General features: G+C 45.5%; 1 protein-coding gene across 5 annotated transcripts in view; it reads left to right on the forward strand.

Annotated features, from left to right (window-relative positions):
- The window catches only part of LOC8041250 (ecdysone-induced protein 74EF), a 354,809-nt gene that overhangs the window by 36,912 nt on the left and 290,404 nt on the right, over positions 1-27,493 (forward strand). For all 5 annotated transcript variants that reach the window (XM_042293160.1, XM_042293164.1, XM_042293162.1 and 2 more), the window contains exon 4: positions 2,298-2,603. In XM_042293160.1, coding sequence (XP_042149094.1) covers positions 2,298-2,603 — 306 coding nt within the window. The remainder of the gene's footprint in view (positions 1-2,297; positions 2,604-27,493) is intronic.

A 27,493-nucleotide genomic window follows, 5' to 3' on the forward strand; every position in this document is an offset into this window, starting at 1 on the left:
GGTGACCATGTGTGTTAGTGCACTGCATCAGCTCCTACCACGCCCAGCGAAACCTTTTATCGCAGAATCCAGCGATCGAGGTCAAATTTGGGGGTTTAACATGTTAATTAAAACAACGAAGAGTTTTGGCAGGCCCCAGCGGAGAACTGAGGACCAGCGCTTTTTCTCGGTGTCACCAAGGCGGCAGGATCTAGAGATTATTTCTTGTTTTGAACCATGCCCTTCTGTGTTATGATGTGGATGAGCATCGCACTGGCACGGAGCTGTCTAACCGCTGCTGCACGACGCACGTTAAGGACCCCAGGTTAGCAGCCGTACTCTGCTAGCAAAGTTGCTCTTCTGCAGTAGAGACCAGACCAAGTTCCTGCTGTGAGCCTTAATAAAACGAAACAAACTGTTTTCAGCCTTGCTAAATATTCTGCAGTTCTGCAGGTCAATTTTTAAAGAGAAAAGGGAAATGATATTCGGTTTGAATTTTAATAGCTGAATATCGATTTGTGGGGCAATAGGAAACTAGCATGCGGGGAAGCAAGGAACTTGATTTTCACTGTGACGAGAATTGAAGAACTATAGCAATGGCCTCTGTTGGGCACATGCTTTGCTATGAGCATTGCCAACCTAGCTGCATGGCTATGATGAACATTGGCAGCATGTGTCGGCAAAACAATGCCAAGGCAGCTTGTTCTGGCCAAAGACCAGAGGATTGGGCAGTGCTTCTATGGTACAATCCATCGCGATACATGTGACCACTCCTCTTGCTGGCAAGACGAGGAGGAAAGCTGGGTTTGCGGCATTTCTTTTTATAAAAGTTAAGGGACTGAAACAAAAACATATTTTTGTTTAAGGTTTAATGAACATTCAGGATTTGTTGGTGCCACTGTACAAAATCCCAATGTACAAAATCATATCTTAGTCCTTTTAATAATTTCAATCTGTAGACTATGGGTGCTCGGACTGGCTTCCTTGGAACCCAGGGGATAACCCCAGAGTACCCCAGACGTCCCCCAAAGTACCCCCAGGGGTTCCCCAGAGTAACCCTAGGGATTCCCCAGAGTACCCCTTGGCAATTCCTGCACTTGATCAAAGTGTCCTTCCGTTTAAGTACTTGGAAAATCTGAGCCATTCATGACACATAGCTAGTGGCAAGCACTCTTTTTATGCAAATGTATGCTTACAAGGGCTATTGTTGGCTTCTGTGCTGCTGTACTGCATCAGTGACAAAACCAGGAGGCATTGCTCAGGTACCAATGAAGAGAAATGGCCATTCCCTAAGATCTAAAATTTTGAGAGAGATAAAGAGAGTATGTGTGTGTGTGTGTGTGTGTGTGTGTGTGTGTGTGTGTGTGTGTGTGTGTGTGTGTGTGTGTGTGTGTGTGTGTGTGTGTGTGTGTGTGTGTGTGTGTGTGTGTGTGTGTGTGTGTGTGTGTGTGTGTGTGTGTGTGTGTGTGTGTGTGTGTGTGTGTGTGTGTGTGTGTGTGTGTGTGTGTGTGTGTGTGTGTGTGTGTGTGTGTGTGTGTGTGTGTGTGTGTGTGTGTGTGTGTGTGTGTGTGTGTGTGTGTGTGTGTGTGTGTGTGTGTGTGTGTGTGTGTGTGTGTGTGTGTGTGTGTGTGTGTGTGTGTGTGTGTGTGTGTGTGTGTGTGTGTGTGTGTGTGTGTGTGTGTTTAAAAGAAAACCAGCAAAGGAATAAGTACCTGAGGGTCAAGGGAGAATGAAGATCAATTATAAACTATTTTCAGTGCGTTACATACAAGCTTGGTGCATTTATGGACATGTGGTTGGTTCTGATACAGTTCTGAAAACCTGCCTGTTTAATATAGTCTACCAGCAGACAGCTTATTGTTGTGCTGGTGAGTCTTCTGGGTGCGACCCCTCTTCCACAGATGCTGGTTTTAGACTGGCAAAACAATGCAGAGCTCTTTTACGGTGCGCATGGAGCGCTGAACAGCACTGCGAAATATGAAAGGGAGTTTGAGAAAAAACTGCCATAAACAGCCCAGGTGAAAATCACTCCACCTGCAGCTGGATTGTGGAGCTGGCTCCAGCTGGAGATGATGACAATCCACCTGGATCCAGCTGGAAATAAGACAATACACCTGGATCCAGCTGAAAATGAAAGAATCCAGCTAGAATTGAGACAATCCAGCTGGATCCAGCTAAGACCAGTTCCATAATCCAGCTGCTAATGGACTGATTTTTACCTGGGATATTGCCGGTTGTCTCCTGCCTTCTCGTGAGCTATGCCGTGTATTACCGCCAGGCCCCATTCTAACCCTCGCCGGTTGTTTGTGAATCCCCAGGACAGCGGTCCCAACGTGATGGTGGAACCCCAGCCGGACGTCTTGACCGAATTGACCCACACGGACCTGCACGGCCTGGGCATCGACGAGGAGGAAGAGATCCTGCGGCAGCTGGCGGACCCCGCCTTCGAGATTGACGCCATCTTTGCGGATCTCGACCCCCGGCTCGAGCCCCACGGGGCCCAGGCGGTCGCCGTGGGGATGGTCCCGGGGGACGACCAGGCGCAGAGCGCATGCCGCAAGCGCCGTCGCCGCCGCAGTGAGGAGCCGCCACCTGGCTGCAGCGGGCTCCAGCCATTCCACCAGGTGGGTGCATCGTCTGCCAAGGAAAATCCCGGAACATTGTCTGTTGTCGCTGTACTCTGTTTCACCTTAAGACTGGTTTACACGTTTGCATTTGAGTGCGCTCGACTGCATTGCAACCTTTTGTAACTGCTTAGGACTAGAGAACAGACTGCACTATCTATCGGGTAGCATGGGAACACTTCCAGTCTGGCTACGACCTTCGAGATTGTTCGCACTTCCAGTCTGGAACTTCCAGTGTGGAACACTTCCAGTCTGGGTATGGCCTCTGAGATTCTTGGCGATTCCACTCTGGAACTTCCAGTCTAAAACACTTCCAGTCTTGGCATGGCCTATGAGATTCTTGGCACTTCCAGTCTGAAATTTTGAGTCTGGAATGCTTGCAATATGGGCATGGCCTTTGAGATTCTTGGCGCTTCCAGTCTGGAGCTTTTTGTCTTGGCATGGCCTGTGAGATTCTTGGCAATTCCAGTCTGAGACTTCCAGTCTGGAATATTTCCAGTCTAGGTGTGGCCTCCGGGGTTCCTGTTGTGCAAAACTTTCCTCCAGCCATTCCATTCTCCAGTAGAGACTGGACATTGAAAAAAACATGACTTGCGGCGCTGTTTCTGCCACGTGGTGGCGCTAGGTTTCGAGTAACAGCCACAAATGATCATCTTCACCCACGTCGTCGGGCTTGCTTGGCTAGCTGTCCGAATAGTAAGAATGCGCTTGTTTGCCCGAGTTATACTCATTGCTTCTCGCCACAATGCACTTTACTTCTTAAAGGAAGCGGTAGGCGGGAATCCGAGCAGTGTGCTTTTAAAACCGGGAAGATTGTAGGATAAATGCATGCCTGATATTGTTTTCAAACAAACTGCACATCCAGTCGTTTTCATAGAAAAATAAAGGTGACTCAGTGGCGTGTCTTGATAAAGTTTCCAACTTAAAAATACCATTGTCTTTGTGAAACTGAGCAGGCGAAATGTTATGCTCCTTTTTCCCCTCCTGATTGTGCTACTGAGTAGAGGTATAAGAGGTTCTTTGGACTTGTTGTGCGCTTAAAACTTTGAATTACGCTGTTTTTCTCATGATATCTCTCTTGGTTTAATTTTACCCATCACTTCCGTTCTGTTGTCTGTCACGTATCGCTTGAGAGTTTCTCGGATGCCGCTTGCTACGACTTCGCTATTGGCAGGGCCTCAACGGCTTTGGCCCTTTGGCCGCAGTGCAGTTTTCTGCAACAAGCTACTTCTAGCAAGGGTCAGCTTGCTAGAAGTAGGATGACCCATTATCCTCGAGGTAGAAAACGGAACACTCAGGTTTGGGGAGAGGAGAAGGGGGGGGGGGGGGGGGGGGGGGTTTTAAAAGAAAATTGTGCCACTATACTCGTTTTGACCTCAAGAACTGCAGTAACAAAAGTTTGGCTCGTCGAGGAGCATTACTAATGTCCCCTTTCGTGTAGAGAATTGAGATATGTGTAGGTACATTTTATATTAGATGCATGATGTCTTACCAAGACAGATACGTTTCAAATGCCGAAAGCATGTCTTCTTCCTCTAATAACCAAATATTGTAAAAACTACTTCGTGTGGCGCATGAACAATACGCAAAACTCCCTTATTTTTTTCTTGAGGTGAAAACGAGTGTAGTCATTTAAGCATAGAAACGCAAATTGTTCCGGGGTCACGCAAGTGACTCCCGTCACGGTTTCATTGTCGCCAAAGTAACGTGCAAAATTCAGTAGTACTACAAGAAAAGTCTGGCAGATGTAACAAAGGGAAGAGTTAAAAATTGTGGTGTATGGGAAGTAACATTTTCATAGCTAGTATGTTTATCTTTTATAAAATTATGTCGTTACGGAATAAACATTCATTTGGTTTTGTTCCATTCGCTTAGTACTGAATTCTCAACTGCAGGTTCCCACGAAAATGGGACTTGAAGCTTTTTCAAGTCAAAGTGATGGCGTAGTGTGAAGGAAGCTTCAAAAAGGGACTGTCCCACCCGAAACAGGACATCTGGTCACCCTAGCTAGAAGCCGTGTCTTAGCAAAGGCTGGGTGAAAAAAAAAGCTCTGCTAGAGCCAGCACATGAGCTGAGCGGCACTTGAATCGTATCTCAATGCGCTTACGGCACCTCAGCCTTCGCAGTGTTAACGAAAATGCGAGCTCCATGCCGTGTGCACACACTTGACCTTTGAGGTGCTGATGCTGGCTCTGAAGGAACACCGCTTTGCGGAATTCTAGAAGCTGCGCTAATACTACGCCCCTTCTACTGGGCAAATGAGCATTGGAACGGCCAGAGGAGAACTTTGCATACCTAGAATCTCGGAAGCCATGATCTCTGTATCACTGGACTTGAGGTTTTGCAGTACTTGCGGGGTCAGATGTATGAGAATGCAAGAAAAATCCGAAAAAATCCTGAAAACACTTGCGGGTAAAATTTCCATTTATTCGGGTCTATTTGGAAACCTCCAAATTTCGAGTCATGACTTCAAAATAAAAAGCAAAAAAGACGGCATTTCACCAATAAATTTAATGAAAACACCAGGTCAGTAATCCTGAGGAAAGGTCACTTTAGTTTTCTTTCAAATCTCGGACTGTCGACAGGATGGGGTTTACCTTTGGGCTCATCAAGGTTTGTTCAGAACAATGGGTCGTGGGACCTTTGGGTCACGACCAGAGTCATTGCTTAGGTTTCTTGTCTGGATTATACTATTTGTGTGCTTCTCAGAGAAAGGAGGGGAAGTGTTTTTAGAACAATGATAGCTATGAATCTCTATATTTCAATGGAGGGGGAGGGCAGCTAAAAGTTCCATGCTTCCCAGAGATTCCCAGCGACGGTTATCGTCATGAGATATTAGTTAAAATTGCCTATGGCAAAGTGCCAATGTCAAATGCAGCTGCAGAAATATCATTGGATACAGTTTAGTTCCGAATAATTTAGGGTATGTTTATGTTTGGATTTTTTTTTTTGCACTTCGAAAAATTGTGAACATAGTAAATTTAAACTTTGTTCTTCAAAGAACTGGAAACCTAACATAAAAAAACTGCAACAAACCCCAATTTTTTGGCAGAAAATAAAATCCGAGAAACAACTTCCAAATTTCACAATAAACAAACTCCGAAAATGCGAAATCCTACTAATAACACTTTCAGAAATATTGCAGCCCCAAGGTGAGTGAGTAATGTGTAAAAAAATATACGTAGATGAGAGATGTTCCAGGGCTAGCCAATAGAGGGCCCCAGCATATTTTGTCGTAAGCGCTTGCAAGAGGCTGCAACGATGTTGAGCACACTCAAATGTGGACCAGACTTTACGATGGGCCACAGCAGATGCTGTAAGTCATCCCAACCATTTCAGTGCTGTGAACGTATCACATGACTACACTCCCCGCCAAGGCGGAGAATAAAAATCAGCGCGATTTAAATCGTGATTTAAATCACAATTTAATATAACCGGTTTTACTGTGGTGACTTAAGTCAAGCTTTTTCCGCAAAAATGATCCCTCAAATATCTTTTATTACCATTTGTCTGTCACTCCATACTTTCTATGTGCTTTTTTTTTTTTTTTTTTTTTTAAATCAAAGAATTGCTAAGCAAGGAAGATTTGTATAAGGCTGAACGTATGCAAAAAGAAGTGCTTTTCTGAGCAAGTCTGAGCGTTGAGTTTGGTTCCTACCTTCCACTTTGTCCTTCAGCTGCGTAACGTCCTATTGCAAGAAAATTGGAATGTGAAAGAAACAAGAACTAGGCAAGTAATGTCCTATTGCAATCAAGCCAGAATGCGAAAGAAAAGAAAGAAGATAAAGCTTTTGAACTGGTCAAACAAATCGAGCTGTTCTTGCTCTAGTATGGCGGGAATTATAGCAATAAGGTTAACTTAATTTTACTTTACATTCATAGTAATTCTTTCCTCTACACTGTTATCAATGATCGGATGAATTGATCAATCAATTTACTCTGTTGAAAAATACATCTAGTAGTAAAGAATCACTATTTTCTAGCTACAGTGCTTTGGATCAATTTAACCTGATTTTTCAAAAAAAGGTTCAAGGTACACCTAAGCACTTCTTATGAGTTGTGAATGGGAAAGCATGAATGTTGTTCTTTGCGCCGTGGCCACTTCTGATCCTCTTGGCGACTCGGCCGTTTCTGCTCCAGCGCAGGCACGCAGCGCCATGGGGTGGCGCTAATTGAAATTGAAGCGCGGCAACTTCATATCACTGCCGTTTGCGTGGCTTTTTGCGTAGTTTTAAAGGGAAGCTGAAACACTTCTTGAAAAAAACGAGCTAGAGGTGCATTCTGGCGTATTTTTATCCCGTGAATCTGAATATCACTTTTGTTTTCCCTGAAGATGCAACTAAAAGCGAGAAAAAGCGAAAAAAACATTCGACCAGTCGTGACGTCATACTAGGATCTTCGGGCCGCCAAGCGCGTGTCGCTCGTGTGGGCAGCGCGTGCAACGGCAAGCTTGCCAGGTATATTTCCCCGCACTGACACCAGTCGTGACGTCTCTTTCTGACCTTTCTGAAAATAGCAAGAGTGCGCGTGCATAACTTTGACAGGCGCTGAAGTTGCGCGAGAGCAGAGATTCCGAAAGCTCCTAGTGTGACGTCACGCCCCGGGAAGGAGGGGCTTCGGCGGTACTTTAAAAATTAATTTCTGAAGCCTCCGTGCACAAAATTGAAAAATAATCTTGATATTCTTGATCCTGGAGGTAGAATGAAGGCCATTGAAGTGTTTTTTCTCAAATAGAGAATTGCTTCAGTTTCCCTTTAAGGCTGGGATGTCTCTGATTGCGGCTTCGGGAATTTATCTGCCGTTTAGCGCGGCTGATAACGTCTGCTCGCTCCATGGGACAGTTAATGCTTTTGCATTAATAAATCATGTTTCTTTTTTTTTTCCACCCTGCTCTTTGCGCATCGCTTTGACTCTCCCGAAGATCACAACATCCACATGGCACTGGATTGACTTCGATGGCTCGTAGTGTCTACACAGATAATGATAAGGTGAAACGGAGTTTTAAACGTCATTACCGAGATCTGTGGTCTGCCGTCATCACTGTGCCTGGAATATGTCTTTGATGGGTCTGTTTACCAACATTGTTCAATCGACTGTGTTGTTGAACCCTGCTTCGGAAGGGGCCTGCTTTGTGTGTTGCCTGCGAGGGGGCACTGGCACCAATTGGCAGGCATTATCATCGTCATCATCCACTTTTCTTTGTGCTTTCGAGGTGGCAATCTGTTTTCGAGATGTATGAGGATGTTATTTTGCAATATCGTATTTCAGAAAAATGCTTGTCCTGTTAATGATGCGTTTCCTCATGGTCCTGTGGATATCTAAATATGTTTGGAACTCTCGCCTGCTAAAAATACAAAAAGAAGCACCTTTACGTGCAATGCATTTATGGTAGGTTTACCTAGATCCAGCGAGTTGCCGACAAGATCCTTTCTGCGTGTTTCACCATGTTTCAAAGCAAAGAGTGGCTTTCGTCCAAAATTAACGGCTAGCTGACGACACATACCAAGTGTAGTAGCAGCACCGCCGCTGCAAAATTTGCACAGGGTTTCGAACGCTGTTCATTGTACATAATTATCACCATCATTTATTTTTTTCGAAGACCCAAAGAAGGTAATACGGGAGGGGTGAGCACACTTATATACAAAATAACAAAAATAACTTGAACAAGCGCTAAAACACTGACATCTATAGACGGGTGTTAGACAGGAAGAGGGTATTGGCAGCTACAAATATGTTAGTGTTATTTATGAAAACAATGTGGTGAGATAGTGCGTTCTAGTCTTTTATGGCAAATGGTAATTCGGAAATTTAATGAGGAACTGTGGACGACAAAAGTTTGCATATTTTGCAAGAAGGGTTTAAGCAAGGGAAGTTTTTCCTCTGAAGCGATCTAGTAACATTGGTCGTTACTGTGCTCGGGGCACGTCTCCAGCTGGTGTGTCTACCAACTCTTAATTTTGTATCTCGATTTTCACCCGGTGACATTGCAGCAGGTGCATTTAGTCGCTCGCTGCGATCTCGGTGTGGGCGTAGAAACAAAGGTAAATACGGGAGACACCCGTTCTGCCATAGGCCGCTCCGCGGCCGACCAGTCGATGGGAACTACCACAGCCACGGGTTGGGACGCAGCGACGACGCCAACCCTTGCGTCCACTCGCCTTCTTCTTCGGCGCTTCCATGACCAACCACCATGATTGTGACGAGCGATTAAATGTGCCTCCAACTTCTGCGACAATTTGTTTTTACTTCTGGACCACTTTCGACGAAGGGAGAGCAAGCGATGCTCGACGCACCTCTTGGAGACGCCTGTGAAGCAATGCACCGTCGCCGTCTGCTTTGGCGTTGCTGACGTCTCGACTCTTGTTGAGTCAACGTCGTCAGTCGACTGGGTTGTGGAACTGCATTCGGAGGGAGGTTCCTTCCTGCGTTACCTGCGAGAGGGTGTCCGCTCTGCATCAGTCGCGATTAGCGTCGTCGTCGACTGCCCTCCATTATGCTTTCGTTCGTCACAAACGGCTTTACAATTATTCCTAAAATATTGCTTTTTTTTTTTTTTAAATATATTACTCATATCTGGCGTGCTGCTGCAGGCACAAAATACTCTGAAATGCTCACCCATTTCCGCGACACAAACGGCGTCCGTACGCATGCCGGATCTTTACGGTGGATTCGCCGAGTCATCCCACATCTCCACCGAATTTCTCGTGGATTTCGTCACAATTTGTAAAGCGTAGAGTAGCTAATGTTCACTATTTGCCGAGGAAACCTGCTAGCAGTGGAAAACATCTTGACCAACTGGACGCTGCTTTGGGCTATGGCGCCTAGGACGCACCTTCGACGGGTGTGTTCTTTAGCATCCTATCCCACCGGTGCTTCGGAAGCGGCCCCGAAGTGGCAACAAAGGACATCGCGGAAGCCGGTGTTTCATGCTGTCAAACATCATGATCCTGGCGGTTGGTGCTACAAGTCCTGGCAAGAAGCACGAGCGACTGCGAGCGGCGAGTGCCACGTCCCAAGTCCTGGCTGCAGAAGCTTCCATAGGCTGTCAAGCTGCAGAGCGACCCGCAGCAGAACAGGCCTCTGCCACATCTGCCACCACTGCTACGACACCATCAGGATCACAGCCGGCGACAACATAACACCTTTAGGACGTCGTGAAGCGGAAATCGAGGGACGACTTCTTGGGACGCGGTAAACGCAACAGTCGAAGATGCATTCCAGACAACATAATATGATTGAAACAGCCAAATGCCTATCATGTAGTGGACACGAGCATTTCGTCGGCACACGGCTTGGGTGCAGTCAGTGCCTGGACAAGCGTTTTGATTGGGGCTCGCGTCGAATCACTGGGGCGATGGAAGTCGCCGAACCTGAAAGTAATCTGGGCGTGAGCATTGCTTGCCCCAGCCTGTTCCTTATGATTGACAATGTTGAGGTGCAACCAGCACCAGATCGTGTGTTCTGACCACAAGCTTAGGAGGAAGGTGATGCTGTATTTCCATTGATATCCATTGTTTGAACAGCTTTTTACTGTATGCATTGTGTGGGATTTACCACCAACTGATACTGGTAGTTAATCACTAACTGATACTGATAATGCAATTAATTAAAAGGTGCAAGTGAGCTGCACAAGAATGATAAAAATAATTCCAGGAAAGGGGAAACAAGAGGGGGGGGGGGACAGAGGACAAAAGTTAAAAGTTCCTGGTTAGCTTAGTTGGTAGAGCTCTCCACTGGAGATAGAGAGGTCCCTAGTTCAATGCCAGGACCAGGCGGATTTTTGCAGTCGCGCACCAGTCACCTAGCTGCGTTTGGAGGTTTGTGTTTGTCCTTTGTCCTCCTTCTCCAGGGATTATTTTTGGCCACTGGTACTGGTAGTTATTATAAAAGCAGCAGCAGTCTCTAATCAGGAGACTTCTGTTAAATTCCCTTGTTTTAGGATCAGGGCAGATTAGAATGAGTCATACTGACAATTTTGTTAATCTCTGATCCGAATTCCGTTGAATGCTTTGTTATCCTCGTTACATGAGGTCAGTGTTGGGGTTCGCTGCCTGCGCCCTTATTAGGTATTCCATAGGTGGCACTAAAGACGTGGCACAATGTGAACACAACACATACTGTTTCTTTTTAGTTAGTGTATTTATTTGAATCTAAGCCTACAGTTATTTCAAAAAATAAGTGGAAACCTTAGAAATGAGAATGCGGTTTCGGTTGATAATGATTGTCATCATCGTCCTCAACCGGAACTGCTAAGGTACCTGTATATTGAAAAATAATGCAATTCCCCCTCTCCCCAAGTTTTCCTTCTTTCCATCGAGGTTGACGTTCCTCGCCCTCCTTCTGCTCCACGTCTTCTTGCCTATGCGGGGGGACGTGGCTCTTATACGTGCTGGGCCATACTTGTTTGTTATTGGTTACAGAGGACTAGATCATTTCTTTTTAATGTGAGGACAGTTTTGTTTTTCAACATGAATAAACTAGCATTTGTGCTCCTTTATTTAAGTTCTAAAGCACAGGAAGGCATCTTGATTGGCAAATGTAATAATGTGAGCAGAGTCGAAGTCGCTTGGGTGTGAAGACAAGCTTTCTCGAATTCCTCTGACCTCGGACGATTTTAAACAAAATGCCAGTGTAGTCCCATGTATTTTGTTACATCGACAGGCATTCCAAAATACATAGCGTTTACACGTTTATTGCAACAAGAGCTGAGAGCAGTCACGCAGTAGGATACAGCTCTTCCTGCGTTTAAATAGACAGTTTAGTGGATCGTAGGGAAGGACTGCGTTGCTAGCGGGAGCTTGTGCCGTCGCTTTGAGCATGGATTAAGCATGTGCCCGCAAGGCCCGCAATCCTTGCTGTACACGCGCTCTGCTACGTGGACCTTAGCGCACACTCTACTAAAACTTTCTATACTTTATCTCAGGAATTGTGTTCAGCAAAGACAAAGGCATAGGCACATGGCCTTTTGCGAGTACTCATGAAAGGAAAACGAGCCTGAAGGCCACGCGCTCGCGCCTGTGCTTTTGTCTCTGCTACACGCAGCTCATGAGATGGAGTACAAACATTTGCAAGCATGGAGCCCCAACTGGTGCCTCATGCATGCAGGCATATGCAGCATGTGCGTGAATGTAACTTTGACAAGCTTTCAATTGCATAGGTGTGCCCAAACGAGCAGAAGCATGGTGGCAGCCATTTGCCCTGCTTGCAATTGTCTGTAGCAGTGGTTCCCCAAATGGGGTTCCACCGGACCCTTTGGAGTCCACAAAGACATTCTAGGTCTCCGCGAAACCCTGCCTCATCAGTCAAGCGCAACAATAAAGGTTGTCTATTTCTCAGATTGGGAAGAAACATTCTAATTTTCGTGTAGGTTTTCTCGTGTGTATGTCAATGAGAGAAGTCTACTTCACCTACCATCTAGTTATGTCCATTTATTAAATCATTATCGTAATTAACATATACTTTCCCTTCCCCTCACCACAAACAAGGTCCCCCATCCTCCGCCGATCCACAAGGGTTCCAGGAATTGAGAACCTCTGGTCTATAGTATCTTGAACGAAGTGCATATGCAGACTTGACTTCACTTGAGTTAGGCAAATAAAAGACAGCAACAACGCATGCAAACCCAGGACTTTTCGGTAATTTTCATTACCGATCATTTTGCCAAGCAACTTAAGCAGCATTTACTTCATACACATTTTTATTCACAGCGAGAAGCTCGCTGGGGGCACTTCTGTTTTCCTCACTATGGGTAATGCACGTGCTACCCACGCGGCTATGTTTCTATTTTCATAGCGCATAGAAACTTGGCATTGTGTGTGCTTGCACCAGCAGAGGAAGTTGAAGTATCCTCACTCTGGGTTGTAAGAAAACTCTGCCAGGCAGCGATACCCAAACTTCTCGCTGCGAGTAAACATTGAATACTACCTGCAGCTGTGCACATGCGCACAAAGGAGTATGCGACGTCAACTATTTACGTGCCTTGTGCATTTAACTATTCTGTAAATACACTCATCTCCCTCGGAGGCAGTCGAAACTTTTTTGACCGATCCCGGGAGACCATTCTCTTAGTCGCTGAAGATTTTTTTTTCCTGTCAAGACGGTAAAAAGCTTCTTCTTTTTTTTACAAGGCTATTCATGTAATCCATAATGCAATCTATAGTGCAAAAAATGGCACTACGTTGCTGCCAAAGTTGTAGTAAAAAAAAAAAACAAAAAAAAAAACAAAGAAACCTACGGCCAGGTTTTAAGCAGCGGAACCACTGCCATACCTCGCACAAAACTGGCGCCAGTTTAGAGCAGACGATCAAATCGCATGGGATCATGGGAAGGCAACGGTCGTGTCGCACATGATCCAATTGAAGCAAGGGAAAAGATAAATTTTTGAAAGGAAAGGACATAGACCAGAAGAAATTTCTCTTTCCCATTTCAGACAATGGTTTTGCGCTACCTTTCAATATATAGGGACCTTAGGAACCGCCAGAGCCATATACAGGGGAGAGTTTGGCCAGCTGGTGGGGCCTCATTGACAGCTTACCAACTATGTCACTGATGCGCCGCACGAATGCCATGGCCATGCCCATTTTGCCATCTTCGAGCCCAGCTGACTCCGGGGACCTATGCCTGTATGCTTGACTCTCAGTTTACTCCAACTTATGAATGTTTTATCGTGTTTTAAGTCATCCGCTAGCAGTATCTTGGCTGTGTCGTGTTTATTCAGGAGCCATATTAAGTCAGTTCCCGGTTACCTTGTCTATTCTCCCTTCATACGTGCCTTGTCACCAGCCCGTTCATACGCTTTGTGGACGCTCGTTGCGTCTCGTAAATTAGGTTCGCGTGAGTTTCGCAATTTTCAGTTCTAGTTGATGCCTCTTGTTATTTTAGCAGTGTGCAATGATAACAACTTCTAATTTGCAGCTAAGAGGCTTTCCGTAGAGTGTTTTGATGTGTGAGCGTATACGAAAATGCCATCGTTGTCCATGTTTTCTAAGAAAATTATTTGTTAGATTGTAAAGTGAGCTAAACCTGGTATATATTGCTAGTATCCAGCGGCGCACTCAGTTATCAACTTATTCCGTCTTGTAGTGCGTCGCCGTACGGCACGGAAGCAGTTCTGTCTCAACTCAGCGATGGCGGTTTCAAAGCACCAATCGCCTACGTTTCACAAACGGACAAAAGCAAACGCAACTATGCTCAAATTGTCAAGGAAGGACTGGCAGTTGTATGCATGAAGCATTTTCACCAGTACGTCGCCGGTTGACACATGACTGTCTACACAGGCCACAAACCGCTGTTGGGGATAATGAGCCAAGGACGCCACATTCCACTCATGCTCTCACTGCACATGATGCGATGGTGCCTCATGCTAGGTTGCTACGACTATGATTTGTGCTATCGGCAAGGCAAGAATCACCAGAACGCAGACACGCTCAGCCAGCTACCTCTGCCAGACACAAAGGACGAACAGGCACCACCAGGTGGTGTTTTTTTGCTGGAAGCCATGGAGAGTCCACCCCTCTCTTCTCAGCAGATAGCAAGTCTCACTCGAGGTGACCCGGTGTTATCGCAGGTGTACAAGGGACTGCAAGATGGCACAACCTCCAAGTGGACAGGAGACGAGTTCACGCTATACAAGCGTCAAGAACTTCAGTTAGCAACACAAAATGGTTGTGCAACTTGGGGAGCATGTGTTACCATACACACCACAATCCCTAACCTCCGCAGTTCACACCTGCGGCCCATATAACAACCTTCCAAATATCATCACACTAGAAATAGTTCCGATTATACATGCTATCCTAACCTTCTCCCAACTACCTCTTACATCAGCTTATACAATCTATACGGACTCCCAGGCAGCCATACGCGCTCTGCAGCAACGCAAAATCCCACCAGATCTCAGATCGGTCCTCGATGAAGCTCTACGCGCACTAAACCCATCCTCTGTCACCGTTCGGTGGGTCCCTGGTCACAGCGGGACCACAGGTAATGAGTTGGTTCATCAACTCGCTCGCGAAATGCAAATCCGAGCGCCTGTGACCCCGTGGCCTAGCCCCCCTTTAATCTACAAACGCCCAATCAATTTCTATTACAAGCAGCTCCGTAACTCTCAACAACGACTACCTCGACCCCACCCCAACCTCAATGTGGCACAAACTCACGTCCTCCGAAAAATCTAAATGAGCACCGTTCTTACTCCCGCTCAGCTTTTTATTCTTCGACGTCGTTCTAATCCTTCATGCCCTAACTGCCCCTCCCCATACGCCAACCTGGAACATTGTCTCCTACAGTGCCCTATTGCACTATCCACACCGTTCTTCCCTAACCGCCCTCCCCTTTCCTGGAGTGCTTGGCTGGCGTCAGACGAATCGGATGACCAAATGGCCTTGGTGTTACAAGCCGTAGATGTTTTGAACAGTTAATTTGTGCTCAATATTAAAGTGCATTCTCTCTCTCTCTGTGTTATCATACCACAAGCAGCGCGCGAGCAAGCCCTGAAGATGCCGCACACAAACTATCCAGACATTCTGGTGATGAAAGGCACTGCCCGAAGTCTTTTTGGTGGCCAAAACTAAATGTTGACATTGAGGACAGCGCAGATATGTGTGAGACCTACGAGCAACATCATCAAGCAAAAACAGCAGTACCTACACCTGACTGATCACCTGCCACCCGACCCTGGAAGGCAATCCGCATAGATTTTGCAGGACCAATCGATGGGGTATCATATCTGATCATCGTCGATGCATACTCGAAGTGGTTGGAAGTGAAGCCGATGCATGCCGGCATCTACACACGTCATTGACATTCTACGCTCTGTTTTTGTGACCTTTGGTGTACCGAGAATACTTTTCTCTGACGACGCACCGAATTTCGCATCAAGCGAAATGAACGAGTTCTTGATAAAAAAAACGGCATCAAGCACCACACCAGTGTACCATACCATCCGGCAACTAACGGGCAAGCAGAACGGATGGTGGGCAAAACGAAGAAAGCCTTCTTGAAGCTTATGAAAGGAACAGTTTAGTGCAGAATCGCTAGGTCCTTGTTCCGACGGCACACGACGGTCTCGCCTTCCACGGGAAAAACACCCGCCGAAGCAATGTTCGGCTGACGAATAGCCACACCCTTCGATCCTATGAATCTATGGCCTACGAACGAAGACTGAGAGGTTCCCATTGATGGAGTAACGGCAGATTATTCTATCGAACAACCCGTCTGCGTGAGGAATTTAAGCAGAAGTCTGACCTGGCTGCCAGCAGTAATTGTGAAGCTGTTGGGAATTTAATCATTCCAGACAAGGCCGAATGACGGAAGACTCCAGCGCCGACACGTGGACTACATTTGTCATCGACAAGAAAACAGAGGAGCTCTGGATATGGAAAAGGAAACACCTCCCTTCATGAGCTACCGAAACGCCAAGTCCGCCAACGAACCGCCAGCTTCAAGACAACGAAACCACGCGGGGAAGAAATAACCACCGCAGACAACAATACCGCGGACGGTCCAACAAACTCCGATTTAAGGACAAGATTCGGGTACAGGATCGAGCAACCAGCTCATTTGCAAGACTATGTCTTGAGTTTTAACCCAGAAGGGGGAAGCAGATATATATTGCTAGTATCCGGCGGCGCTTCCAGGTATATGCTGCTACCAGGGATGGGCAAAATACATGCAAATATGTATTGAAATACAAATACAAAATACTTCGTCAAAAATGTATTTAATTACAAATCTAATTACTTTCCAAAAAAGCATTTAAATACAAGATACAAATACAACCAAATGTATTTGGTCTCCTCCAAATACTTTTCCAAATACATTCCTCAATATTTGCGTCAGCGACTTCAGGGCACCTGCAACGGGTTTCTGGGTATCTCATTTTAATTTTGCATTGTACACTCGGGAGTTAGTGTGCGAGGCTCTAGTGACGTAAGAAAAATATAATCACAAAAAAAAAATGAAATCAGCTTGGACGTAATAGGTGACAAAAGTACAGAGCTTCAAGCAGCTTTTTTTGTCGATTATATTTTGGCATAGACCAACAAAGAACCGAGACGACCAAGACGCGCACCACTAGCTAGAGAATTTTTTATTGTTGCAACTCGCGCCAGTTACAAAAATCTGGACGACGTGTGCATTTAAAATGTTGCAGGCAAAAATATGGAGGGAAATCAGGCTGGAAAGCATCACACGTTGTCACAGGCACTTATTTAGCCAGTCTGCCTGTGAACGTCGATTTCGTCACTGTTCTTGCCCTGGACTAGCACCGTAATCACAAAGTCACTAAACGCTTGTGCTTGACTGAGAGACACTGCATTCGGTGCAGAACGTAGTTTTCTTCCTGCTCTGGACAGTGACAATAAATTTGAGGGATGTATTTTCGCCCTCAAAATTGTATTTAATTACAATGTTATTTGAAATACTCGCGTTTTAGTATTTAAATACGCAGGTCAAATACATTACCCAATTTGTAATTAAATACAAATGCAAAATACACAAAGTATTTAAAGTACGTATTTCAAATACTTGTATTTGAAATACTGCCCATCCCTGGCCGCTACTATGCGTATAAAAACTCTCTTACGAAATCGAACCACCGACCGCCGAGGCCCCGCAGCCCCGTTTGCACGCATGAAGTTTCGTTTACGGAGAACGGCTGTTACCAGGGCCTGTAGATTCTCTCAATCATGATGCAGCATGCACCTCACTGTGCTGTTCTGTTACGGATTAAATAGATGCATTTACCCGGAGTATGTGAAAAAAGCTCTTCGTCCGAAAGTTTGCCAGTGTTTCGTTTCTTCCTGATTGCATTTGCTCTTGACTATGCATCAGTGTGTCAAACGAGATGGCTTGATCGAAGCAATCGCTACTCCTGATATGGGATGGCCACGCCGTGCATGCCTACTGCACGCCTCGACTGAACTCTCGCAGCAATGAAACAGCTATCTTATTCTCCGAACACCTAGAAAGCCGGAAAGTTACAATGAAATAAATTAAATAAATGAAGGTTTTGCGAGTTTGCTGGACTTAAAACTGGTGCCGGCACTAATATCTGTCGTAACGTTTGAGCCGTCTATTTTATAACGGAAGGTTATGAAATAAACATCGAGCAACTCAGCGTCAGGCGGCTCTTCGCAAATGGTAAGCTTGCTCGTTTTAATAGATTTAACTCGATTAATTGGCTGTTCCGAACAGTGTTGATATCACAGCATCGATCGTCGTGTCATTACATGAAAATTATTAGATGATAGAAAGACAACAAAACTAGCTTTTTCATACAAAAATAATGTTTATTAGAATGCGCCCCTTTTGTGTCCTGCCCTCCCTTCGTCCTCATCTTTACTGTGCAAGCACAAGTTTTATGAAATGACCAACCAACTAGCCTAAACAGCCACTCTTGTTTATTAGAATGCATCAAATAATAACTTCATTCACTTCGCGGTGTGAAGAAGGCAGGGGAAAAAGCTTCATAGATGGGATGTCCCTGTCTTGGCTGCAATTATTCACTTGCACATTACATGCAAGCTTTGTGTAGCAAGTAGTTTGCTAGTTTTCTTTGCTAAAACTGCATTTTATAAAATGTTTCAAGATGAAAAAAGCACTCTTTTGTTACCTCACAAAGACTAGAGCCTTCCTTTGGCATCCACAATTGTCGCATTTGATTTTATTCAACCATATTTTGTGACTTTTTTAGGGGTGTGCGAATAGTGGTTCGAATCGAATAACGCTACGTCATTTATACCGTTCACAATGCTAGGAGAAACCAGGACCTACCGGTTTTCTTTGCAGTGCAGATGCTGGGAATGACGCTGCGCTATTCGATTCGAATCGCTATTCGCACATCCCTAGACTTTTTTTTTTTAGAATCATTAAAAAGAAATTAAAAAGAAAAAACTAAAACCGTAACGGCTGTGATTGGAACATCTGACCATACAACAACCGACCATTTTCTTAGCATAAAACCTAAAAATATGGGTCTGTACACAGGATACCATCCGGCCCTGCATGCGCACACATTGGCCTGAGATCGGTAATGGTGGACGGGTCCGCGCTGTTCCCCTAACGTTTTCCGTTGCTAGGCCTGACGTCAGTTCTATGGGAGGAGTACAGGATCAGCAAACGTGCGGCGGGAGGTCACCGAGGACAATAAATGTCCAGACTCTTCCCCTATATATGGCTCTAAAAACCGCATCTTTGTTACGCTATCTCGCGGCCGTGCCCAGGACTACCCGAAACCGACACGCCGTCGACGCCATCTTGATTATTCCTACGATTAGTGGGCAAGCATAGGATGTCTGTTCAGCTATGAATGCTGTGCACCTTAACCACAGTTCACAGTTTTAGATGTATTTTCCACGAGTTTGGGGTTTGTTTCTTTGCCACGATGGCCCCAACCAGTCGGTCCCACTACACTGCGGCTTTTAAGCGAAAAGTCGTTTTTGCTGCTGAAAAATCGTCGAACCTCCAGGCCCAGCGAGACCTTGGCGTCGACGAAAAGAATGTGCGCAGTTGTAGAAAACAATGTGCTCATCTGCTTGACTGTGCTGCAACAAAAATGGCGTTCTGGGGACCGCAAATAAGGTCAACATCCTGAAGTAGAAGGCGAGGTCGCAAGCTTCGCCAAAACCCATAGAGTTTCTGCACTTCCTGCTACCACGGAAATTATCCAAGCCAAAGCGAGTGAAGTTGCGAAAGCACGAGGTGTAACCCAGACGGAGTTCAAAGCAAGCAGGGGCTGGGTCCGAAGGTTCGTGTGAAACAATTTGAGTTTGTTCTCCGGCATCAGTTTGCCAGAATTTTCCAGCCCATTTTGAGGAAAAGCTGATTCAATTCCAGTGATATGTGATAAAAAAAGAGACAAGAAAAGAATTACCCACTGGGACAAATCAGCAACATTGATCAGACACCAGTTCGACATGTCCCTGGCATACACAGTGAATGTAAAGGGCGCAAAAGTAGTGAAGATTTGGTCAGCTGGATACGAGAAACAGCAGACAGTGGTGATGTTGAGCTGCACCACTGATGGACACAAGCTGCCGGCTTACGTAAGTTTCAAGCGGAAAACACTTCCCACTGGAGAGGAAACGCCCAAGAAGATGGTTGTGCAGGTGCACGAGAAAGGTTGAATGACTTCTGCCATAGTTGAGGAGTGGGTCAAGCTGGTTTGGCAACGCCGTCCAGGTGCTATGCCGTGGAACAGATTGCTCCTTGTTTCGGACTCGTGCCACAAGCTCCTCACAGGCTCTGTCAAGGCTAAACTTCTTGAAGGTGAGATGGACCTGGCTATCATTCCCAGAGGCATCACAAGCCAACTACAGCCAATGGCCGGAGGTTGCAATTATAGAACTCACAAAAATAGAACTGGTCTCCAAACTCTGCGGTCAGTTCTTATAACAGCTGGAGATCCTCACTTTAAGTCCTGAACATCTGCAGGTGATTCCAGGCATGGCATGAGTTTGGCAATCCTCTGTTGGAGGAAGCAATGCTTGTACACAACTCTTGACATTATGCTCGGATGACAATTGCAGAGCTGGATGTGCAATAGGCATCTGGAACCATGGCCCCAGATGGTATCTGTTTGCCTGCAGACCACACCAGTCGATGACCGGAGTGTGTACACCCGTGAGCTCGGCATTCAGAACGGTTGCTGGAGTCTACCTTCCATTCAACCAAAAGATGCCACCATCCTTCAGTGGTTGCAGCAGAGCCGTGCACTTGTCTCCACAGTGATGCTGCCAGTCCTAGTGTCTCTGTAGTTGCTGATGGTACTGGTTGTTTGGGTTGTACAGTTGTAGTATGTAGTTTCAGATGAACTGGTATGAGTGTTCTCACCTCCGGACCCTTCAGCGTCTCTGCCGGAGACGGCCATCTATGGGGGATGATCGGCAATCAAAGAAGACTCCGAAGAGATCCTGTTTGTCTTGTGCTGCCTTACGAAGAGAGGCTTTACTAACCTCTAACGAGAGAACGTACAAATAAGCTTTTTCCATTTGTTTTCACACAGAAGCGAAAAAGAGCCAGGCGATTGCGTACACAGTTCCACTAAGGAAGTTCGAGCAGTTGATTGCACGTACAGGGCCGAGGACGGTTACATTTAACGAGAAATAGTCTCAATATGACGACGCGTCACTGTAATCTGCAATGCGGCTAACCCGGGGTGGGTCCGAAGCTCCGATGAAAAGTCCCAGTTGCCAGACATGCGGCGAAAAATGCTAGATTGTCGACATGCTCAAAGAAAAGTGCGCCAAGCTCTCTGCCCCCTTGTTGACACCAGCGCCACGGTGCCTGTAGCGCGTCCTCAAAAGTGGTCCTTCAATTTTCTCCCGACGACAACGCAGAAGTGTCGCGTTGTTGCCTGCCGCAAGCCTGGGCAGACGACTTTCCTGCCACAGGTCGGTCTCCAGCCATACGGTCCTCGAAAGGTTTGACAACCGGGAGTTGGGGACAACGACAGCGACACTCGCGCTCGCGCATACTTTTTATTTCTTTATTTATTTATTCATTCAGTACAGTGCGATCCACTTATAACGATAGTGATACCACATATAGTGATATACCGCTTATAGCGATCAGTTTATAGAGTAGAAACGACCTGTTTCTCGTCCAGATACAATGATAATCAGTTATAACAATTGCATTTTTAGGGTCTCCTCATAATTGTTATAAGTGGATTGCACTGTGCTCCAACCTCATTGAGGTTTTAGCAGGATGGACACTGGTACAGCAGAATACACCAATCTTTACGCAACAAGTACATGACAATATAAGAACATGCTGCAAACTATATGTCCCGATCACCAAGCCGGTTTGCACAAGTGATTGTGATACACTTATAGAAAACATTTGAAAACACCGTTCAGTAATTAAAAAACATATACTTTCGTCACACTGATGAAGAAAAGGGAAAATAAATAGGAAAATAAACGAAACTTCTACGATGAAATGCCGGGATCGCGCGACCGAACAGCTTGGCGCACCGGCTCCTGCGACGTTGTTTGTTGCATCTCGGGACAACTTTAGGTGCATGGGCGGCACGGGATTCCTAACGTACTAGTTGAAGACGCAATCCAAACATTGCTGCTGGGAAATTGCTTGATTAACCTACCGATTTATCAAGTAATGCTTTAATCGCGATTAATCTTTTTTAACCGGTTAGTCAATAAAAGTTTGACGGAAACAAGAAAAAAAAGTAAAAATTAAACACTGTTACCACTCAGAGGTTGAAGGGTATACCTGTATAAAAAACAAACTTTAAGCGAAAGTTTAACTTAATGTAAACACTGTAGGGGCAAGATTTGTAACTTCGGACAAGGTGCGGAAGGTTACAAGTGTCCCGGCTACTTCAACGCCAGTGCAAGTGTTTGTTTAGTGCCCCAGAGACTAATGTCAGTAAGGTTACTGTTGCTGGCAACGTCTTCATTTAAAATTGTTGACAGAAACTCGGCCGATTTCAGTCGTGTCGGCCTAAGCCGTGAAACTACGAATCGAGGAGTGATGACACAACTTTTTCGGTGCTGAACCAACAAGAGAGTGAACTGCATACCCCTGAACCAACCTAGAATGGGACAACTCCGAAATTAAGACCCTCCTTCTTGGATGGGGGACTAAAGGATCAACATGCGTGATTATTATTTAGCTAGAGCGATGAATCAATGAATAGCAAAACAACCCTCATTAGCTTCCTCAAGCGTAAAACCAAGACTGGGGGCACGGCTTTCAAATACGACCATCACATTTTTCTAGGTACACTCCCAACCTCATTTGACTAAAGCACTAAAATTAATTTTAATGCAAAAAAAAAAAAATATATATATATATATATATAGTAAAACAGCACTGAAGCATATTTGTATGGAATAACTCGACCTTATACTGCACAAGTGCTTAAGAGTGTTACCTAAATATGATCAGCGCAGGGGTGGATCCAGAACTCCGTTTTGAGGGAGGGGGAAAATTTTTAAGGATACTATTCTCCCATCCTTTTTTGTGCAAGGGGGGTCCACCCATGTCAAATTGCCCTCCGAGAAGGGGGGAGGGAGGGGGGTCGACTTTGTTTGGGGGGGTGCCCCCCCGTCGCACCTCCCTTGGATCTGCCACTGGATCAGCACTGTACGTTCCTCTTGTCTTGTTTGTACATCTCCAGAATACTTTTTCGACAGATGTGGAACAGAAGACACTATCAATGGCACAGCTGCTATAAGGGGCCAGTGCACACTCTGACCTTTGCAGAGAATAAACATTCCATTATTCGGGAACCTTAAAATTAAGATAAAATCTGAAAGCTCTACTGATTTTGCAGAAGCAACTTCACTCAAATTTTAGGAAAGGACTTCTCCGTACTCCTTGACACAGGATTTCACAGACTGTAAGTGGGAAGGGAATAAAAAAGGTCCACAACATCAGCACCGGAAGCATCACGCACTTCCGAGGATTACTATTCCTTGAAAGATTTAATGTTGTCTCAAAAGTGCGCACCAGAAAACAATTGTTTTCTACTGAACTAAACAAACAATTCTGAAGAAAGAAGACCTCCTTGCACAGCCAAGAACTTTCCTCTGTCACAGTGGCTTTAAACAGGATCAGTCTTGTGGGTCTTAATGCTGAAATATTCGCGACTCCAGCGACCTATAGGGGGCGCCACCACCAAACAAACATGGCGGCTGAGTCCAGGTCGCGGCGGCTGGGCCGGGCCGCCTGAACAGGTGGCGCGTTCAATTTAACAGATTTTCTTTTGTTTAATGCCCAATTTTATAGGTATTTGAACTGAGACGGTTTAGTGTAGCCGGTGCAGATAAACTTGCAAAGCATAGTTTTGTTTTGCCGGTGTTTTTTTGTTATTTTCGTGTCAAACTTTCGTTTCGGAGATTTCGTTCAAAACCGAAACTATGGGCTCCGGAGAGATGGTAATATACTAATCAGTTTTGATCATCTAAGGAAAGCGGCGATGACTATAGAATTGTTCCACAGAGAGTAACTTTTCAGCTAACTCGCATGCCTCGACCATGCGACTTATCTGTCCGCGAAATCGAGCTTTTGTGCGTATCCGCGTTTACGAAACAGCTCCAGTCGTCTGCTCGGCCAACAACACAGGCTGCAGGAAAATTACGAAAATTAAGCAACCGCTTCTTGAGCCAAGGACCATGTTAACCCGCCGGCGCCCCACTAAGTAGCTGATACTCGTATTTCAATTCAGGTTTTAGTAGCAATCGAGAAGTCATTTTGACGAGCGGGTTATGTATTATATTACGTACTATGGGGGTCCCACTAAAGCGATATTAGTATATCCTTCGGGTTGAAATATGAGCTTAGTTGACTAGCTATTAGGTGAGCTGCTGAATAAAAGTATATTTGACAGACGGAGATATACTGCTTAAACTTAGCCAAATGGTTCTATAGCCGGCAGCACGGAGACAAACTGAAGAGAGTCTTCATTGAAGATCCACGCAGAACCTCTATCTGAATTGAACTTTGCTTCGAATCCTGAACGGAGAAAATTAGTATTTTTTTGTGGCCGGTCAACCTGACCAATGTAGACGTATATTGCTGCTGGCTTCGACGTCCTCGTAATATAAATATTGGAGGCGCGATAGGTCAAAATGCCGTGACAGCATCTAACGTTGCAAGACTTGTCTCCCACCTTTTGAAAACAGATAATTTCCCTCATTCATCATTTGCAGCGAGCAAGTTTTCCTGAATCAAGTAATTGCGAAATGAGCCCAACTCCTTCAGTGTGGTCCAGAGGCTTTTTCCAGGAAAAGCAGCCAAGATGAATACCCAACGCACCGACCGGCGTGGGTGGCTCAAACTTGAAGCTAACCGAACACAACCAAACTCAAGAAAAGCAGCTATCGAACCTTCCTATTCACTTGACTGCAACATTGATGTTCCCTCCAGTATCAGTTACCAAGCAGTCGTCACTTTGAATGTGATTCGAGACAGACAAGAAATCAAAAAGTTTTTCAGTGATTCCTCTCCATCCAAGAAATCGAAAGCACGCGACTGTGTGCTGTGGAGTAAACGGGCTTTCAAACACGTAATAGAAGAAAACAATCTACTGAGGCTTCACCACACTAATGATCACTCAGGCAAACTTAAGAAATATTCGGACCTTCGTCAAATTACATTGTTCGCCACCGCGCCGACAACACGTCTCTGCGAAAGCCACCAGAGACGCGGAGGGGCGCGGAGCGACCTGGACCGGCTGGTTCCCGGTTTTCCCGCTTGGCGGCGTCCGTTTTGCTGGAGTCGCGAATACTTCTACTAGATGCAATCCTTCAGAGAAGCGTCTTTGTGCCTCACAAACCCGGAACAATGGCTGCGATAGCCACTTTGGGGGAAGAAATGAAGGACGAACACAGATGGGACTACCGGACAGATAAACAAACAGGCAGCAAATTCCCAGCAACAGCTGGGCTCTCATGCAAGCGGTTATGGCTGCTATACTTTGGGGGCGGAGCCTCTCAACATACACTTCCTTGTTCCTTCGGAGCCGTGTCGCCTTTTGGAAGCCCGAATCTCAGCCCGGAATCTGACCGACTGTTCAGATTCTCGCCGACTCCTCGGAATCTGACAGACTCTTCGACTGCAGATAATATATGTGTCAGATTTCAGAGAGGTTTTTTGCTCCAGAGTGCGTGAGGTTCTCCACTCTTCTTTCACAGTTACTCGCTGGAAAGCCGCAATCTGAGCTCTGCTGTTTTTGTCCCGTGTTTATTTCTATTGTTGTTGTTTTTTTCCACTAACCTTGGTTCGCATTGCTGCGTGGGTGTTTCATCAATGGGAGATCACACTGGTACCCCCAGGTATCCCTCAAACAATTATCTGCGTTCTTTCACAGCATGCTTGAAATAATAGTGACAATGTTACAAGCGATCATTTCTCGTAAATAGTTTGTAGGTTCTCGCAGATACTGCAGAACCTTCAGTCTAGTTACGTGCAGTTCCAGGGCTACCTCACAGATGGCGCCAGTACGCTATTGTGTCCTCTCGTAAGCACTTACAAGCGAGGACGGCACACTCCGTTGCGCTGAAAGGCAACTGTGCGAACCAGCTCTTGCAAAGAGGCAACATTCGATGTCGACCATTCATATCCTTGTAATGCAGTGTAATACAGGGCACCTAATTTTAGTTTGAACAGATTTTTTTTTTTTAAATAGGGGGTGAGGGTTAGACCTGTTCTGTGTTCAACATGTATTTATTGGGCTCGGCGGACATTAGATGAGGGGATAAACGTCACGGCAAGTTGACTAATTAACTAAGATCTGTTCATTAACTTTTTATTGATGGTTTTAGGAGTCATTCTAAAATTGCGGTATTGATGGCATTTATCATTAGAGGTCAGACCAATCTAAAGCATTTGCAAAAAGGCAATGATCTTTTTTAGACATTTCTTGAATGACTTTCGCGGTTTTTCGCTTGATTTAGAAGCGAAGTCCACCCGCAATTTTGCTTGGAAGAGTGACGTAGTCATTTTGGTCGCATCGTCACTCGTGTCATCGGCGCACCCACCGACGTGCTGCCGAGATAGTGACAACATTATTGAAGCGGCTAAGTCGCTCTTCCCAGTATCATTGTAAGCAGCGCTTGCAACACTCTTTTAGAAAACAAATTTTAAATGGGGCAAAAAAAAGCTAAAGTTTGTCGATTAATATTTTAGAATCAATTACCTTTTTGCCAACTTTTTTAATTGTTCTGGCTTTTAGTAGTAATTTCCATCAATACTGCAGTTACAACATGATCCCTAAAACCAATAATAAAAGTTCACTAACAGATTTTAGTTCAAGGAGCTGTGCAACGATTTTAACGTTGAAAGAATTGGTATCTTCTACTCTTGACATTGTTCACCTTGTCACAAATGACAGAAAACATACCTCCTTTCACCAAAATGTTGCGATTCTGCTACGTAATAGCGAGGCAAAAATTAGAATATTCCCAAACCTGCAGCCACGAGCGGCGGCCATGAAAAACTTGCGGCATTACGTCATGGGGGTCTTGTAGACAGATAGCAAGTTGTGCGAATACCTGCTCGATAAAAGGTAACTTTTCTATAAATCTTGTCGTTCCAACATAAATATAAATGAGTCAAAAACCTGGTACCATCGACAAAACTTTTATTATACAAAGTTTTAGTGGCGCCATCTATCCTAGGTCCACAAACCGTCAGCTCTATCTGCTACCGCGAACAGCCGCCAGAAGCCGGAGGGGGAGGGGGACAGGGCCAGACGGGTATGGCTGGACTCGGATGAGACTTTCCTCCTTTCACCATATTGTTCGCGCTGCGCCCGCCAGCACATGGTCACGCGGTCATGAGCGGATGAGTTCTCGTTGCTCGCTGGTGGCTCTAAAGGGAGAACTTTACTGGAACCCCGCGCCTACCCCATTGACGTCACTGCGCACGTGACCCGGAAGACGATGTACAAGTTGAGAGGTGGCAAAAACCTGGATCTTTTTTATTTTTTTTTTTAAATAAAAACTAGGGTATCCAGACAAACTCTGTTTTCTTTAGCTCACTTCAGAAGTGTCAGGCATCAACTTCCGCAATTATTTAAGCAAAGCCCTGAAATTGTTGCACAGCTCCCTTAATTGGTCAACTTACCACGACAAGTATCCCCTCATTTAATGTCTGCTGAGCCCCATATATGCATGGCGAAAACAAAACTTATCTAACCCTCACCTCCTGTTTTTAGAAAAAAAAAACCTGTATACTGTATGGGGTGCAGGCCAGTGGTGTAGCCAGGAATTTTTTTCGGGGGGGGGGGGGGGGGGGCTGAGGCCGAGATGGTTGGGATGTCCATGACTCAGGATGCGGAGGGGGAAAAAAATGCACGTGTATAATATAGCTTGGCTGGATATTTTGGGGGCTGTCGAAGCCCCATAAGCCCCCCCTCCCCG

This window comes from Ixodes scapularis, unplaced genomic scaffold (assembly GCF_016920785.2).
Source record: "Ixodes scapularis isolate PalLabHiFi unplaced genomic scaffold, ASM1692078v2 PGA_scaffold48__2_contigs__length_671460, whole genome shotgun sequence".
In the NCBI taxonomy this organism is placed as follows: Eukaryota; Metazoa; Arthropoda; class Arachnida; order Ixodida; family Ixodidae; genus Ixodes; species Ixodes scapularis.